This window comes from Aspergillus ruber, assembly GCF_000600275.1.
Source record: "Aspergillus ruber CBS 135680 unplaced genomic scaffold scaffold00007, whole genome shotgun sequence".
In the NCBI taxonomy this organism is placed as follows: Eukaryota; Fungi; Ascomycota; class Eurotiomycetes; order Eurotiales; family Aspergillaceae; genus Aspergillus; species Aspergillus ruber.
The window spans coordinates 566,544-583,281 of NW_024467303.1; the positions used below are offsets into that span (position 1 = coordinate 566,544).

Consider the following 16,738-nt stretch of genomic DNA (forward strand, 5'->3'; position numbering starts at 1 on the left):
GGACAATAGGATGTGCCGTCTTTGCATTTAGTAGCTATCAAGTAAGCACCAAGGGATATTAGGGTTTAAAACCAGGCACCCATTCATGAGAATCACAATCGATATCAACTTTAAATCTTTGAAATCCATGATTTATAGTTTTATATAGCAATAAATAACAGGTCTACTAAGAAACTATTGCAAGTGCATCAATTTCCGAAAGCCTATATTGGTGACTGTCGCAGCACGGCCAGACACTTCAATACCTTCTCCTGTCATCTCCCCATCCAACGATCCTGTCGCCAGTTCTGCCAAGATCCGTCCCAAAGGTTTTGTTGGGCTATGCATTGACTTGACTGAGCTTCGTATGATCGGACCAAACATACATTCTGCCAATCCTTTCAGGCCGGTTGCTGGCGGAATCCACTGTCGCAGTTGATGATGGTCTTTAGAATCGACCATAGCGGGACGAATTATGATTGGTCGGAAATGGGGGATCTTTTTCTCAAGTTCCATAAGGGCAATCTCTGTTTCGCCTTTGACACGACCAAAGAGAGGTGTAAAGAAACCCGGCTCCCTTGTCGCACCTTCGCCCGACACAAAGACGAAGTTGAAATCTCCGGAATCCGGTTTGATCTTCCCGAAAGCCTGAGCTGCTTCAAGTGTCAATGACTTTGTGATACGAATGTACTCTCTAAAGTTTCAATTAGCCAACAATGTGAGAAATATCTCGCACAGTGCACAAGACACTCACTCCTTAGCCACGGCATTTTGGCTAATCCCGAGTGCCCACACACAGCCATTTGCACCACGGAGTCGCTCAAGCAGTGCTGAGTCGTATTTCTCGAAATCCTCATGAAGTATAACCTCAACGCGCTCGTCCTTCATCGCATCAACCATAGGTACTGGCCGACGGCTCAAGATAGAGATTTTGGCGATGTCTTTCATGCCCATCAATGCAAGCAGAGTCGTGGAGCCAACGAGACCCGTTGCACCAGTTAGGATAACATGCATTTTGTTGTTGGTTTCCGGCACACCAAAGAGTTCTGAGCAATGGGCGATTTTTGGAATATTTATATGTACATCGGTGCGGCCGCATGACCACAGCGCGAGCAAGATAAGGACCCACTTGCGGCCGCACTCGTGTCCGGCCGCAACCGCTCCTTTAATCTTCTGTCTTCTACACCTATGATTTTCGCTTCGCAAGCTAGACCGCTGACTAGATATTTCTGTAACCGCCTAGCCAAAGCAGCTGTAAGCAGCGGCCACGCGCCAAAAGCTTTACCCGGTCACAATGGAAAGTGGCAATACCAACGTCGGCGAGGCTACTCATGTTTGTGCTTCGTGCAAGAAGAATAAGCGCCGCTGTGATAAGAATCTCCCAAGTTGCGGCTCATGTATAAAGTCTTTTCATCCCAAAACACCACTTTCCCGTCAATCTGAGACTAATCGTTGGCTAGGACTGGTCGATTCTGTGATTACTCTGATTATGCGGCTTCCGGTCATACAGACGAGATCAATGAACTCCGGCGCAGAATTGAAGGATTAGAGCAATGCGTTCTGCCTGTATCAAGACAGGCACTTTACACTCCCCCGGGAACTCAAGAACTCAGTCGCACTCCTTGCACAGAAGCTTCACCCGAGCCGGATCTATCCATCCAGGCATATTATCTTGATTCTGATCTGTGGTCCTCCTGCAAGTTTCCCGATAATGCTAAATGTAGCGTTTTTGTACCCGAAGGGATATCTACGGTCCTGGGAAACCAGCTCGAAATAGACGCCATGAAGGTTCGTTACTTCGAGTCTGTTCATACCTGGATGCCTATTGTCAGTAAGATCAGATTGAATCGGCTCATCCAACGAGCGGGAGGGCCCTTGAAGGCAGATATTTCTTTGCTATTGCTCTGTATGAAATTAGTTCAGGAAATCCCACATGAGCAACAGACGGAACCATCGGAGCTTTATATTACGGCAAAGCAATTCCACAGTGAGCTGGAATTGAAAGGGTTGCTTACCCTACGCATGGCTCAGGCTGGTATTCTGCTTTCGGTCTATGAACTTGGCCATGGAATCTTCCCTGCGGCTTTCTCAACGATTAGCCACTGCGCAAGACAAGGTGTTTCTCTTGGTCTACATAATAAGTCAGCACCCCAGTTCCTTGGTGGACCTCGAAGCTGGGTGGAGTGGGAAGAGAGACAACGCGTTTGGTGGATGATAATGATCCTTGACAGGTTGGTTAGTCAATCCAAACAAAGATAACATAAAAATAACGTGTTCTAGACATATCACTGTTGGAGCTGGTCATCGACCGTTATGTACTGAAGACCCTAGCAAAGACACAATTCTCCCGGCAGACGACAGCGCTTGGGACAGCGGTGTGAGCTTTTTTTTTATGCTCTATGAGATTTGTCTGAACTAACACTTATACATCAGGAAATTGTGCCCCCTGAACGTGTTTGTCTCTCGTCACTCACTAGCTCAGTTAGCCCCTTCGCACGACTGGCGCAGGCATCAAACCTACTAGGTCGCGTAATCAGACACTGCAACGATACGGCGTTGGAGCTCGATTTCGTCCTGGATAATTACGAAATGCTCTGCCAGTCAATATTCTCTCTTGTGGAACTTCTTTCCCAAGACGATTCGACGGCATCGATGGAGTCGAGTATTGCGACCACTATATGCTTCAAGTATGTGAAACTACTTAACTACATTGCACATTATTAACAGCTGGCAGCGCTCTCTTGAAATTATCTGATCACCACTCATGCGACCTGTTCAACGAAGAGAATCAGTATTCCGAACATAATGCGGCACCTCGTATCCGCGAGTGTATGCAACGATGTTTCCAGATGTTCAGAGAGATCTGTGGGCGAGTTGTATCATTCGCCCAAGGTCTCAGGCAAAGGCTTACACAGCCCGTAATGCAAAGGATCTCGCCGCTAATGCTTCAATGCATTTATAACTGTGCGGCAAATCTATCCTGGATGTCGCTTGAGACGGATAACGCACAATATGCTGCAGGGAAGCTCGTCTGTGAAGATATACTGAGATCCATAAGTGGCCGGTGGAAGACAGCTGGTGTCTACTTGGAATTGCTCCGGATTGGCGATATGGCCCAAGATGAGTGCCGTTGAATAGTAATGGTATGTGGTTTTACGATCCCCAATAAAATTACATGTTAGCTCTGCTTCTCAGAAATGGGAGTATGATCGGCAATCTATGGTCGATCTAAAATCGACCGATAGCAGTTCGTATCTTCAGATCGGGAGCTGGTGTGGGTTACAAAGATTTTGTTGGGCTGCTAATCTGATGATGATTGTCCAACCACCAAAGGCATACGTCGCCGCACTGGAAGACTGTTTGCAACTTGAATGAACAGGCGCAATTGCAATACGAGTATAGTTCGTGAAAAGCCTTCATATACAGGCTCTGGAAGCTAGGCATATTTGAGGATGACTGCTGCTCCGTATTCTAACGCCATAACGCCAGGAGACTTCGCTGAGCTCGTGAGAAGACGCAAATCGGTGAATACTAAGGGTATATCTCGGTATTATTGAATTCTATTCTGCAAGATCTGCAAAACTAAATCGAACTTCTAGTGTAGATCATGAATTTCGTTGAGATATAGTCCGGAGGAAATTTCTAGAATCTTCACCAATGCTAGCAGGGAAGTTTTGCTTAAATTTTGACCATTTGCATTGGAACATAAAAATTGCCTGGAAATTTTGATTGAGGCACATAATGAACGACTTCTCAGCTTGGCCCGGCTCGGACAAGGTATAGTGGAGCTGGGCCTGTATGGGTGCAAATAAAATGGCCCACAAGGGATTGTTGGACTATAATTTGATAACCACTACTAGTTAGTATCTTTCCTTCAGCTGAGCTCTTCGTGATGGCTCAGTGCTGTGTTAACGGCCGATACAGACAAACAACATCAACACACCAAACAAAGCCGTATAAGCAATGGAGGCAAACGCGGGCATGAGCCCTGGCGCATAACGCTTGCAAAAACCCTTAATTATCTAAATATATTTCTTTCTTCTTCTTCTTCTTCTTCTTCTTCTTCTTTCCAGATTCGATATCCTCGTTGATAGCTACATTAGTTTAGATAGGAATATCACTTTGTTAGTATCTATTAGTCCGAGCCTGTGACAATACCGGAGCTATAATGCTTCAGACTTTGGTATTCATATAACTTGGCAAATTCAATTAACCGAAGATCATCTCGACGAATTATCAGATGCGACAAAGACCACAGGCATTGGGCGGAGGGCAGAGTGCAAATAGCCAGGTGCAATGTACCTTGGAAGGAATGAGGACTTTACGAGCCCACATAGTGGATAGGGATCGGGCGTTATCGCACACTTAATCCCAAAATAATCTATCTTATAAAAAAAAAAATTGGCAAGGGTTGAAGAAGGCTGGGATTTGACTCAGCAAAAAGCTTGTCACGACGTTCTCGCTTGCTTATATTTGGCTTCGCAGCTTAACTTTTGGTAGCACCAAGGAGATATCTTTATTTACGACGCTTCTTTATGACTGACCTTTTTTCTTTTCATTAGCTTTAGAGATAACCAATATTATGGTTGTGCTTGCCGAGATATGTATCGGTGTCCTTGTCTGCTTGGTATTATTATTATTTAATCTAGTTTATTGCCCATACCGAGCCCTAGAGCTATGACAGACCATATTCGTGGACTCGAGCCCAGCAGCTATTCTACAGTCTCTTGTCCCCATAGGTTCCTGGGGCAGCATTCTCCCCTCTAATCTTTATAACCCTTTCCCTCGCCCCAAGCCGCCTGTATGCGCAGGGCTTTCGAGCACGGTGCTCTCCTTGTGTTTCGGAGCAAGATGGATGTGGCCTAGGCTGACTCTCGGCTTAGGCTACCCTCCCTGCTACCCCTCTCCTGTTCTAACTGCTTCCTCCAATGCTTCCAGTCCCCATTCATCTTCTCTTCGGGCCCTTTCTGTCATCCGCTGTGGGTGCGCCCGGGGTAGAGCTACATTGGTGCTGGCTAGGAATTGTGACAATGCCCTCGTAGCTTTGGGCTCTCCTAAGAGTCATCCTTGTGGATATTCTTCTGCAGTAGTGGGTCTCATACTCTGTCTGTCTCTAGGTCTTTGTAGAGCCTGTTTCGTTGGTGTCGCCATTTCCGACATTCAAAGAGAAGATGGTGTGTTATCTCCCTTGGTATACCACATCCTTCACAGGTTGCATCCTCCTGGACTTGGATCCAATGTAGGTATGCTCCTATAGCTGCGTATCATGACTTCAGTTGAGAATAGCGGCTTGCTAGGTGCTTGGGAACCATTGCAACTGCCGGGTCGAGCCGCCAGTTCTTCTGTGGCCTGTATATTCGTTGACCTTGTTGGGATCATTGTCCAAGCTCCTTGGTGAGCCATCTTTGTCTTTGTGTTGTAATGGCTTCTGTTCGGGCTCTACAAGCAAAGGCCAGAGAGATCTCTCTTGTGTCAGGGGCTCAATAGCTAGAAGATATTAACGAATTGATATTCCTATCTAAACCAACTAGTAGCCATCGACGAGAATATCGAATCTGGAGAAGAAAAGAAAATAAGAGGCAAGTCTATTTACGTGAAGAAGTCCCATATGGTTGTGTGTGGTCTCGCTAAGCAGCTTGTTTGTCATGATTGCTTCCGTGGTATTGTTTGCCGTGTTGATGATGTTTGCTGATGAAGGCGCTGGGCTGAGCCATTACATCTTGGGCTTTTTCCTGGAGGCTTATTAGCTGCCCGCTTTGGCGCCTGGTCAGCTCTCTCATTTCCTTCTACTCCTGCGTGTCCCGAAACCCATTGGATAGTTGGTTGGCAACCTCAGACATGTAGTCTCTTGGCTATAGCATGTGCTTGGATCACTAATGCTTGGCCTGGCCCTGGCTGGGTGTGTCGCAGCCTCGCAATGACAGCTTGGGAGTCCAGCAGGATGGTGGCTGGTCTTTGATCTCCCACTTTCTCTGCTAATTGGAGTGCTCGAACAACTCCAAGAAGCTCTGCATCAAAGACCTCGTGTCTCTTGCCCAATGGAAACTCCCGGGTCTTCCAGGCTCCTGATTCTTGCCATGCAAGTTTTGCTCCACACCTGCCATTCTCCAATATTGATCCGTCTGACCAGATTGCTGGTCCAGGAGGAAGATATTGTGCTTCTGTTGAGGCCTCTGGATCTGGTAGCACTTCTATTCGGCCGGGGAACTGACTACTGGTCGTCTGAATTGCGCTTTCAAAGCTCTCGGATGGATTCACTGGTAGAATATTGGCTAATTGTCGAGCACGGTGTTGTCCCAGGGACCATGGGCCTCGGTTGTTTCTCTCAGCCCATTGTCAGTTCCCCGGGGTCTGCTCCCCAGGCTGAGTGTGTTGATCCCCTTCTCGGAAGCTCACCGGGAGGATCTTCTTAGCCGGGTGGTTTTCTGGTAAACTGAGTAGCTGGGTAGCATATCTCAATTGTCGGGCCCCCAACAAAGCCTCTGCTAGTGCCAGGCCTGCTTCGCGAACTAGTAGTCCTACAGGAGTGGATTTCAACATGCCGGTAATAGCACGGGCCTGTCGATTGATCATCAGCTGTATGCCTGCTAGTCGATCCTTCTGACCCTGCCACCAGAGCTCTGCTCTATATAGAGCTACTGACTGCACCGCCGCAACTTGAACTTGGCGAGCCAGTCCTGGAGCGAGTCCATGACTCTGGCATAGGCATTGTACCCGGTTTTCTGCAGACTGGGCCTTGCGCATGCAGGTCTGATTGTGGGGTCTTGAGATTCAGCCCAGAATCAAGCCAGATGCCAAGCCATCGGGTTGCCTCTGGGTTGAAGGGCACATGGTGGCCACCTACTTCAACTCGTGCTCGTTTGATCTGATCTTTCAACTCCCGGCCCCGCTTGCGAGTAAGTAGGGCTGCCTCTGTTTTCCCTGCATCAAACTGGACAACATTATCATGTCCCCACTCAATGGCCACCTTGGCTGCTTCTTGCAACTTATCCTGGACCGAGCAGGCCTATGTCATCTGCAAATGAAAGACATTGTATACTATTCACTCTCCTCTCGATTGCATCAAATACACCGCTGAGATAGATAATGAAGAGAATCGGTGACGCTGGTGAGCCCTGTGGCACCCCTGAGTTGATTGGGTGTGCCGGGCACTGTGTGTTGTTAATCTGTAGCTGAATCCATCTGCCAGTCAAGAAGGACTGCACCCATCGGATCAGGTCCCCATCCAAGTTGAAATCAATCAGTCGATTTATCAGTGTCTGCTTGGTATTCTTTGTTAGACTATCCTAAATGAGGTATCATCTATGGTTCATGTCTTCATCAGTATATTGCTCATATAAAATTACTCCTTCCGAATCAATCTATTCCCCATCACAACCTCTCCCACATAATCCAATGCCCCCTGACAAAGCCTAACCTGCTCCTTGCTCGCAAACCGAGAACCAACGACAGTCCGCATCGGCAAACGCAGCACATACCCATTCACCAGCTTCACATTCGACGACGCTTGGAACTTCCCGTCTTGATCAACCTTCCCTAGTGAAAAAGAAACAGTCGAGCATACCATCTGTAATAACAACCGAATACGACTTTCTAGACCTGTGAACAGATCAACAGGGCCTTCGAAGCAATGGGAATGATCGAATGCTATTTCCTTTTCAGTAAGGAGATCGCAAAAGTCTATGAGATGGGTGTAGAATATTATCTGAGTGGAGAGGATAGTAGCCAGGAAACAGGTTGTCCATTGGTCTCGTTTGACATGGATTGTGTCGTTAGAGAGGACGTCGTGGTATTGGACTTTCCAATGGTTCGGGACGGCTTCATGCCAGGTGTCGATTTCGTCAATGAGACAGTGGGCTTGGATTAAGAGTCTGTGGATTATGCCACATGTTATGGTATAGGTGGGAGCGGTAGAAGGGAGTGAGGAGGGTGATGAAGAGGAGGGAGAAGGATAGGGAGTTTCTGGATTCGACAGTGTGGCTCGCATTTCGCTGATGGAGTAGCATTGCTGAGCGACCATGTCCATGATTATGCCTGCTCGGTATACGTTGTCTGGCTTGTACATCTTGCGGATGCACTCGGGTAATGTGGCATAGCGGAATTCGTTATTGGCGATTGCTTGTGTTTGCTGTCATCGAATTAGCAACGTGGGCATATTAAATATGGGTCGAGACACATACGACTTGTGTAATGGCCCAGCCGAATAATTCTCGGCCATACTTGGTATGTAACTGCGACTTGTCGCGTAGCTGCAGTAGAGAGTGAGTGCCGGGGATATGGGGATTCAACCCATCGCTCGTCTCACCACTCAAATCCTGCATGTGTTAGCCAGCTATGGCGATGGAATACTTGATAAAAGCATACCGTGAAGACATTGAGAAACAATGATGCAGCAAAGACCTCATCCGTTACAGCTGTCTCGTTCGATTTGAGAGCATTGTAGAGCGACTTTATAGCAGAACCATAATGCCTCCGGGAATTCACATATAGCTGCCCGACACGAGAGGCATTAAATAACGATAGTGACGCAACACTGAGAACGGCGTGCTTCAAACAAGAATCATCCCCCTTTTCCTTATACAATTCCGGAAAGAAAGCCAAAAACCCCCGACAGGGAGATTTATGCACTTTGAGTACATGATGATGGGTAAAATAGCAAACCGCCTGCCACTCCAGACTGAGAGCAGGACCGGTCCGCGGCCTTGGCGATGAGATCGTCGGCGAGAGTGGTTCTGACAGTGCGCGCTGTGGTTCGCAAGCAGATGATGACTGGGCTTCTGCAAGTTCGGACTGTTCCTTCTCTCGGCCCACAGTTGTCATTTTAGTTTGACGACGGTCTCTTGTTGCGGCTCGTGTCGTTCGGTATTCCCGAAAGGTGAGAGGATCCGGATACCCCGGGCACGGCATTCCCCGAGAGATGCAGTGCTGGCATTCTGGTTTGGCGCCGTCACACTATCATTATTATGTTATTCATCATCAAAGAGGTGTATTATCACTTTATTGGTGGGATTACGGTATACACACCTTGATCTTACGCTTACGGCAGAGATGGCAACCCGTACTCCTATTCCCGGGAAAGACCATGGTGCGGGATAATGAGCGGCGATATCGAAGACTAGTAAATTAAAAGATCGCGCGGTTGAATGATGATAACGTCAATTCTTTTGGTAGCATTGAATCCTCATCTCTTGTTGTGGAGTTGTAGGATCTAAAAGGAGGGGAGGGAAAAAAAAAAAAAGGGACGATCCCCATCAGGTGACTTCCGCGACTTCGGCAAGGATGAAATGAAGTATATGTATCTTAAATACATCATTTCATGGATTATTATAATAAATTCTTTGGTTTTAAACTCTTCTAATCAAGCCAGTACATAATGCATAATGAATGGTGAAATGATTTATACTAGAACGAGGACGCCCCGAAGTGGCGAGAACAGCAGCTACCCAAATTCCAACTTGAAAAAACGCATAATAAGCAGACCGGTACGACAGATGTAGTTTCAATTAAATAGCTCACTGGAATCTGGAGTTATACCAACAAACTCTGCCGACATAATGCGCCAACAATGCATTTCTTTCCAGAGAGCGCGGTCTATAAATGGAGCATTTACTTTTTTTCCCTTTTTGGTACATGCTTGCGCAGACCCACTTGCACGTGGATCATTAAGTCCGATTAGACCCACTATTTACTGTTAGTATCGGAGATAAAAGCCTTAACGAGCCCTATCTGACGAGGCAGCAATTGACAGTTGCATTGTATTCATTAGCCGCATTGTACAGGCAAAAGCATTCTCGTAGAGCGTAGTATTTATCTTCTTTGAAATTCTCTCCCAGGAGTTCTCGCAGGATTCTTGAGTTGAGCACATCTGAGCCACATTAACCATGAAGCTCTTGTGTCTCCTCGGGCTTCCAGCCCTATCAGCAGCCGTTGCCGTCAACAATACCAACCACATCTTCAATGCGATCCATTCCTCAATGCGCCAATGGGGCTCCTCCATCAATCATAATGGCATGTCCTTCTTCCTCGCGTCTGTCCCCAAAGGAACAGCCCTCTATCACGGATCCTCTCGCCCGGATACTCTCGTCGATATCGGATGGATGGCATTCGACCCGGAGCACGCCCTGGTTTTTGCCCGACCACCACATCCCCCGAGGCATCCTCCCCACGATGGCCGAGTCCAACAGAAAATCGTGATGTCGAAGCACGGGGATTCAATGGAAGACCATGCAGGTTGGCTGCATACGTACCTGACTACCAAGAAACTAAGACTTGTGTATGTTGACGGGATGTCGGCTGGGAAGTCAAATATCGGAACGCTGGATTCCCAGGATCGCATCCTCTTTAATGATAGCATCCCGTACGGTGGCGTTAGCCAGGAAACAGAGCGTGCAAAAGCAGTCTGTCGGATATCAGCTGAGGAATGGGACAATCGGATCGATGGTGTTATCCGCATGGCTGCCGGATTCGAGATCATTCTCTGTGCGCCAGAGGAGAACCTCGTCGCAGAACGAGTAACAAAATCCCGACTTCACAAGCCCAAGCATCACGAGGATCACAAGCCAAATCACGGCAAACCGGGTGAGCTCTTGCGTGTTGTCACTTCGAGATACAACGGGATCGGAGGAGATCGTGTGAGGATCAATTATGACCACTTTGTCTCTGTTTACGATAGCGATCTCAATATCTTTCCAGCAAACAGCACACACATCACACGCCCTCGACTGACACATCTGTCCAAATCATCGATTCAGAAGATCAGACAACGGCTTACAAATCTGGTTATGGATTACGATATACACGGAATGGTCAACTGGCAGGCTGTTGCCGATATGACTGTCCAGCAATACGGCCGCCGTCTACAAGATCTAGTTTCCTCTCCTCGTTTCAGGGCTATAGAGTCTCTAAAGGCAGAGATAGCACAAATGTGGGAGTCATTTACCGACTTGGGTTATTCCAGTCCAGACGTTGAAATCCAACGCTGCACAAACCGGTTCATCCCACATGCTGCTTCTAAGACCTCGCTAGCCCTTGAAGTTACCTTTACCATTAACGAGCAGATCTGCTCTACGCTCGCAACGATTTTGTACGACGATCATAATTATGCAGTTGCAGTTGGTCGTCTTCAGGAGCTTATGGATTATCTTTCTTGGACTGTGTGGAAAGAATGCCACGATTGCCGGGATGATGAGTTTTGTGCTATTCCAATTTGGCCTCAGGGATCGTTGGAGGATTATGAGGATCCGAGATGTCAGCGGTATGATTCTGCGTATGCTGGGGAGAATGACTACTGGGGGCCTATCCTCCACTGAGAATGTAGACAGTGATTGTGGTGAGCAGACAATTTAAATCTAGAATAACAATACATTGCCCAGCTCCTCGTAGGCATATAATTGTTTGCACTCAGACGAAATGTGTACTCTTCTTGCAATTATACGGAAAGTTCTAGATTGATGCTTTCTTTATACGATAATAGTCTATAATCTTTCTTCTAAAATTTTAAATACGCATAATAAACACACTCATACATACAACCACTTGTCCAAAATGAATGACTCAAGAAACCACCGTAACATTATTAGACAGCGGACCACAATTCATCGGCAATGTAATCCACCCCCCAACACCCGGCCCAGTCTCACTATGGTTAAAAGACGGATTCAACGCAAAGATATGCCCGGGAGTCGTCTTATACTTGATCGCAAGATCCTTGTACGTGCCCCAAGTATAATAAAACGGCTCAAAATCGCACCGACTCGGATGACACTGCGGCACCTTGATCGATATTCCACTTTCAATCTCATCGTCAATATCAGCAGAGGAACCGTACATCATGTGCCCGGCAGTGCTGTTCAGCGCGTCGATGGTGATGTTAAACTTGGCCAGGGCGATTTTTCTGATTGTATCGCCCTGAAAGGTAGTGTAGGTATGCGGACCGCCGTTGACACAGATGTTGGTTGTGTTTTGGTTGGTGAGGAGGCATGAACGCGAAGGATCAGAATGGGCGCAGCGCTGCGGGGGGATATAGAGTTCCTCGCCGGCATAGAGCATTTGCGGATCGGCGATGTGGTTATAGCGGGAGAGGTCGCAGACGGTAGTATTGTAGCTGTCTGCGATGGAGAAGATGGTGTCGTTGGATTTGATGGTGTAGGTCATAATTGCATCAACGTGCTGGCAGGAGGGATCGAATGCAGCCATGCTGCCGATTAGAAAGAGGGACAGTGATAGGAGAGTGCTCTTCATAATGGTGCTCTAGATACCTCGTAGATTAAGGATGAGCGAATGTCTGATTAGATGAATGAGTAGCTGATGATTTGCTGGTTTACTGCAATGGGTGCTGTTTTTATACTTGCCTGCATAGATAAAATTGGACGAATGACTGACTTAGAACCACGCGTCGCTGCGATCGTCAGGAGAATTGTCACACCTTGCTATAACGCTCTACCACATATACGGAACTGTTATCCGTCACTGGTTATGCCGGAGTTATTTGGTTAGATTCAGCATTCGGGGCAGGTTTCCATTTTGGGAAGAATGTGGAAGATCGTAGACGGATATACCTCCATTGGTTTTGCAGAATAATCCCCGGAGATTAGCCGTATCTGCAAATTCAGGTCTGCTTGGGATCAACAGAGATTCCTCAGTTTCTAGCCAACAGAGATTCCTCAGTTTCTAGCCAACGTGGGGGGCCATTTGCCATTCGGAGAACGGCAACTTGCCGCACTGTAAAGTCTGATTTCATTGTTTTACTTGTCAAGCACAAAATTTTTCAAGTTACTTACAATGTATTAACTACAATTCTCGGAAGGAAGTCATAGGTAGTATTGAGAACGAATAGAGGAAGAACTCTGATTCTAGATATCTATCTATCATACGGTCTTTTTATACACAATCTGGCGGCCGTCAACTAAGCGCAAAAGGGAAGGTCGTTGAGAAAGAAGTTCAAGGAGACAAATGGAGCACAAAGCGCATGACGCATGCATGCGGTAGTCATTGTCAAAGGATGCTGGCTGCATAACCGTAGCCCCCGGTCCACTCATCATAGTTGTATCTGTTCATGCATATGCTCGGGCAGTCATAAGTCGTACGTCGTAGATAGGCAGGAGTGTTCGGCTCTAATTGGTCAGTCGAAGCAGCGAGCATTATCAATCACTTGGCATATATGGAAGTCAACACAATGTCAAATAGCAAGTTGATAGCCATATAGTTATAAAGTGTAAAGTATATCTTTGACCAAACTGTTCACGGTATGTTCAACCTCCTACTCATAATTCTAGCCGGGCTTCTCAGTGGTAAGTGTAAGTCAATTGTTGTCATGAAAGCTGAGAGACCCTTACAAAGGTAGGCGGGTTGAGATATTGGAGCCCTCGCGAGTCTGTACGTACTCCGTTGCTGAAATTCGCTGTCGAGCTGCGCACAGTTGGGTTCTGGTCGCTGCTAGGAACAGCAGAGTAGCGGAATTAGATTCGAACGTTATTTCCAACCATCAATGCCGTTCCTTGTTTCCTCTTGTTCTCGTTTAGCATAATGCTTCATTTTCGCTTTCTTGAACTATTAACCCTTCTGAAGCATGTACAAGATAATGGTTTGGAAATGGATGGTCAATTACCGCTTTGAGACCTGGTTTACAAATGACCCATCCACATAGACCCACTTAGCGCCGGGTAAAATAAGCTTAATCCAAACTGAATACTAAGTCCGAATTGGGTTCGCAAACCAGGCCTAAATATGTATTCAGCTCGTGGGGGACGGTAATTGAACCATGGGTGTGACAAGCTAGCGAGACATGAAAATCTTCAATACGTGATTTCGACCATTGATGCGAAACTGCATATCATGTCCCGATCTTCTTTTAAAGCTCGTATGGAGTACATTCGGAAGCGGGTCATGCACTCGATTTAGTTGATGGTTGGCGAAAATCGTCACATAAGAACTGTATATCCAGATCTACTACATCTATTCAACAATAACCCTTGAAGCAAGCTCAAGCGACATGGGCTTCTTTAATTACTTTACATCTATATCTCTCCTCCTTTACCAAATAACAGCCACGAGCGTACCAACCGCTCAATCCCTTAACGGAACCTATAACAGCCTCTACTCCCAATACTTCAACCAAGGCCTCTTCCTGGGGATTTCATACCTCCAAGCCCCCATCGGCAGCAAACGCTTCCACCCCCACCAGCACCTGGAATGGATCTGTCGCTGCAACCTCATACGCACCGTCATGCGTCGGTTATGATACCTCCGTGGACGCGAATGAGATGGCTGAAGACTGCTTCTATCTCTACGTAATCCGACCTCATGCTGTCTCCGACCTTGCCAACTTGCTTGCTGTCGTCTTTCTGCACGGTGGTGGCTTTTCTGGTGGCAGAGCTAGTGAAAGTCGCTACAACCCGTCTTACATTGTCGACCACTCGATAAAATTAGGTCAGCCAATTCTCGCTGTCAGTTTCAACTACCGTCCTAGTGCTTGGGGCTTCATATACAGCAATGAGGTCAGAGACACCGGCGCTACCAACATTGGTCTGCGCGATTAACGCTTCGCACTGTCTTGGATTCAGGAGAATATTGCAGGGTTTGGAGGTGACCCGACTAAGGTTACGCTCTGCGGACAAACCATATCCATGTTATCGCACATTCAAACGTCACCGTGAACCCAAATAATACTATTTCTGGTGGGAGTATCCAGCACATTGGGCAATTCATCTTCGACGAAAACTTGCTTCATAAGGCTCGCCAGGTCTGGCCGTACACTGAGAATTCGTATGCGATTACCACATATGCCGAAGATGATACTTTCCACCAGGAGACTGCATACCCAAACTCGACCCCGTGTTTCACTATGAGTATCTTGATGATAAGCTCGAGAACAGACTGCTCATGTGGGTAACAATTGGTGTCAACGTCACTGCAAGCTGGGAGGACGAGTATAGTTTTATGAGGATGGCTCAGGGGGTTAAGTACTCTTGTGGCACGGGTCGCATCACGAGTAACTACACGCAGGATGGAACTGACTGAGAATAATGTTGATGTTAAGGATTTGCCGGGTGAGTCGGCCCTTGGGCCGGTTTTTTATCCTAATTCGCATAGCAAGACGGACTATATGATTGGTCTTGAAATAGGATGGTCTGAACTGGGTTGGATTATGTATTATGCACTTTGTGTCCACATATGTTTGTTTATCTCTTTTAGTTGCCGAATTTATTTGTCCGAATATATTATTTTTAGTCTGTAGGGATATATTAGGATAGTGTGAACGACTTTCAAACATCCAGCCTCCTATTTCTCTGTCGTCTTTCCTGTCCACGCTCTGCATACTGGACCATAACATAACACACAAAAGCGATTCCAAGAAAACGCTGAGACCAAATCATTTCATTGTAAGTTACTAGCAATGCCAGTAAGCCCATACCACTCGCCACTGTCCAATACTCGAATAGCTGCTGTGTTCGAATGAATTCCATATCATCTGTATGAAGAAAGAAGCACATTGTCACTACAAAAATTCCCAGGCCGATAACTATTCCAGTGATCATTTTGTTCCCTTCCGGCTGAGGTTCGAAATGCGGCACTGTGATGGGTTCAAAGACTGCTAGCTGGCTCTTAAACTCGGGTATATGATCTTGTCCGCAACGGTAATCAATATTACTTTTTATTTGCCGCAGGGTGGTCAGGATCTCGTGCAGGGTACCACCTGACCGCAGAACATGATTCACGGCTGTTAGGAGAATGCTGGAAAGGAGGAAAAGGCTTGGTACGAGAAGATGCTGTCGACGCTGATTTGGGTTCATAGTTTAGAGATGGTAAGAAGTATAATAGAGGAAAGAATGGAACTTCAGCTCAGCTTGATTCTGACAGTCTTATGAATGCCAAGACCTTGATCCCTGCTGTCATCATAGTTATGAACGATATTCTTTCCTGTTCATAGCATGATTGAAATATGGGTAATTTGGCAGCCGTGGCTAATGGTGAATAAAGACGACAGAGATCTGGAAGACGTTGTGGCGGCCTATTTCTGGAAGGACAATGATTAAAGGAGGCAAAAAGTGCTGGTTAGTAGTTGACATTGATCTGATTTTGATCATACTGGACGGAGATATAGTGCAATAATATGGAAGTCAGTGACCCTCAGCGTTGAAATAAAGACAAGACAAAAATGGCCAAGGGAATGGTTGAATGAGAAATGTTCAAGTGAGTGGATAAATACTGCCACAACCCAGCAGTGAATGTCATTTTTATCAAATTTGTCAACCCAAGTAACACCTGCAAAGCTCTAAGACTTATCATCTTTTGACAATATCACCATCTGCCTACTTATTTTAAGTTTCTGCCAACACCAAACACTGCACCCAACAAACACAACCTGGTTACCGAAATAAAATGGAGGTCAACTGCCAACCCTCCAATACAGACTTCTGCCAGAAAGCAGTGCAGCTATTGCTAGTTCCGTGGCAGGCCTCACCAGTTAAGATCGAGAATGATCGTGATGTTAGACGACGTCGTAACGACTTATCCCCGGAGACATGGACTGGAATGTGTAAGAATATCATCCCTTACTGGATTCTGCTTTCTTTCCTTCTTATAGTTTCAGTGGTTAATTCGGTATACTCCAACATCACCGGCTCATAGATTGTGACTAGACTATGACTGGATCCCGACTGGACCACGACGCCGTGGACACGGCGGATACTATCAGTACTATTGATGAAGGGCATCATGAAGTGGGAGAGCCAGGGAACCAAATGCATGACAAAGTGCT

The 16,738-nt window shown here is 46.6% G+C and overlaps 8 protein-coding genes across 8 annotated transcripts; 5 read left to right on the forward strand and 3 right to left on the reverse strand.

The window, feature by feature from the left end:
• Nucleotides 1–125: 125 nt before the first annotated feature.
• EURHEDRAFT_529692 (putative nucleoside-diphosphate-sugar epimerases) lies at nucleotides 126–1,036 on the reverse strand. Its single transcript, XM_040787120.1, has 2 exons — nucleotides 734–1,036; nucleotides 126–673 (listed from the first exon to the last, which is right to left on the reverse strand). The coding sequence occupies exons 1-2, from the start codon at nucleotides 991–993 to the stop codon at nucleotides 175–177; spliced, it is 759 nt and encodes a 252-aa protein (XP_040640566.1). The 5' UTR covers nucleotides 994–1,036; the 3' UTR covers nucleotides 126–174.
• A 237-nt stretch (nucleotides 1,037–1,273) lies between these two features.
• Nucleotides 1,274–3,113, forward strand: EURHEDRAFT_514104 (Zn(II)2Cys6 transcription factor; the record flags this gene model as incomplete). The annotated part of the gene is made up of 5 exons (XM_040786240.1): nucleotides 1,274–1,383; nucleotides 1,440–2,210; nucleotides 2,260–2,356; nucleotides 2,413–2,666; nucleotides 2,714–3,113. The coding sequence occupies 5 exons, from the start codon at nucleotides 1,274–1,276 to the stop codon at nucleotides 3,111–3,113; spliced, it is 1,632 nt and encodes a 543-aa protein (XP_040640567.1).
• Nucleotides 3,114–5,940: 2,827 nt separating this feature from the next.
• On the forward strand, nucleotides 5,941–6,431 carry EURHEDRAFT_410677 (uncharacterized protein). Its single transcript, XM_040781417.1, has one exon. The coding sequence runs from the start codon at nucleotides 6,018–6,020 to the stop codon at nucleotides 6,390–6,392; it is 375 nt and encodes a 124-aa protein (XP_040640568.1). The 5' UTR covers nucleotides 5,941–6,017; the 3' UTR covers nucleotides 6,393–6,431.
• Nucleotides 6,432–7,081: 650 nt separating this feature from the next.
• On the reverse strand, nucleotides 7,082–9,170 carry EURHEDRAFT_521978 (Zn(II)2Cys6 transcription factor domain-containing protein). Its single transcript, XM_040786853.1, has 4 exons — nucleotides 9,004–9,170; nucleotides 8,344–8,931; nucleotides 8,160–8,294; nucleotides 7,082–8,107 (listed from the first exon to the last, which is right to left on the reverse strand). Exons 1-4 carry the CDS (start codon nucleotides 9,061–9,063, stop codon nucleotides 7,322–7,324), a joined length of 1,569 nt encoding a protein of 522 aa, XP_040640569.1. The 5' UTR covers nucleotides 9,064–9,170; the 3' UTR covers nucleotides 7,082–7,321.
• Nucleotides 9,171–9,860: 690 nt separating this feature from the next.
• Nucleotides 9,861–11,288, forward strand: EURHEDRAFT_401298 (uncharacterized protein; the record flags this gene model as incomplete). Its single annotated transcript, XM_040780069.1, has 1 exon — nucleotides 9,861–11,288. The coding sequence occupies one exon, from the start codon at nucleotides 9,861–9,863 to the stop codon at nucleotides 11,286–11,288; it is 1,428 nt and encodes a 475-aa protein (XP_040640570.1).
• Nucleotides 11,289–11,532: 244 nt separating this feature from the next.
• EURHEDRAFT_401299 (uncharacterized protein) lies at nucleotides 11,533–12,219 on the reverse strand (the record flags this gene model as incomplete). Its single annotated transcript, XM_040780070.1, has 1 exon — nucleotides 11,533–12,219. One exon carries the CDS (start codon nucleotides 12,217–12,219, stop codon nucleotides 11,533–11,535), a length of 687 nt encoding a protein of 228 aa, XP_040640571.1.
• Nucleotides 12,220–13,225: 1,006 nt separating this feature from the next.
• EURHEDRAFT_401300 (alpha/beta-hydrolase) lies at nucleotides 13,226–14,516 on the forward strand (the record flags this gene model as incomplete). The annotated part of the gene is made up of 3 exons (XM_040780071.1): nucleotides 13,226–13,268; nucleotides 13,322–13,353; nucleotides 14,025–14,516. The coding sequence occupies 3 exons, from the start codon at nucleotides 13,226–13,228 to the stop codon at nucleotides 14,514–14,516; spliced, it is 567 nt and encodes a 188-aa protein (XP_040640572.1).
• A 1,775-nt stretch (nucleotides 14,517–16,291) lies between these two features.
• EURHEDRAFT_341517 (uncharacterized protein) lies at nucleotides 16,292–16,735 on the forward strand. Its single transcript, XM_040778407.1, has one exon. It carries the CDS (start codon nucleotides 16,360–16,362, stop codon nucleotides 16,606–16,608), a length of 249 nt encoding a protein of 82 aa, XP_040640573.1. The 5' UTR covers nucleotides 16,292–16,359; the 3' UTR covers nucleotides 16,609–16,735.
• The last annotated feature ends 3 nt before the right edge of the window (nucleotides 16,736–16,738 follow it).

What these genes read in the sequence shown, in the direction of transcription:
- EURHEDRAFT_529692 (XM_040787120.1), bottom strand. Translation starts at nt 993, where the DNA reads ATGCATGTTATCCTAACTGGTGCAACGGGTCTCGTTGGCTCCACGACT. An exon ending in CAAAATGCCGTGGCTAAGGA is followed by an intron (nt 674 to 733) that starts GTGAGTGTCTTG and finishes TTGAAACTTTAG; the next exon opens with AGAGTACATTCGTATCACAA.
- EURHEDRAFT_341517 (XM_040778407.1), top strand. Translation starts at nt 16,360, where the DNA reads ATGGAGGTCAACTGCCAACCCTCCAATACAGACTTCTGCCAGAAAGCA.
- EURHEDRAFT_410677 (XM_040781417.1), top strand. Translation starts at nt 6,018, where the DNA reads ATGGAAACTCCCGGGTCTTCCAGGCTCCTGATTCTTGCCATGCAAGTT.
- EURHEDRAFT_521978 (XM_040786853.1), bottom strand. Translation starts at nt 9,063, where the DNA reads ATGGTCTTTCCCGGGAATAGGAGTACGGGTTGCCATCTCTGCCGTAAG. An exon ending in TGTTTCTCAATGTCTTCACG is followed by an intron (nt 8,295 to 8,343) that starts GTATGCTTTTAT and finishes TAACACATGCAG; the next exon opens with GATTTGAGTGGTGAGACGAG. An exon ending in GCTGGGCCATTACACAAGTC is followed by an intron (nt 8,108 to 8,159) that starts GTATGTGTCTCG and finishes ATTCGATGACAG; the next exon opens with CAAACACAAGCAATCGCCAA.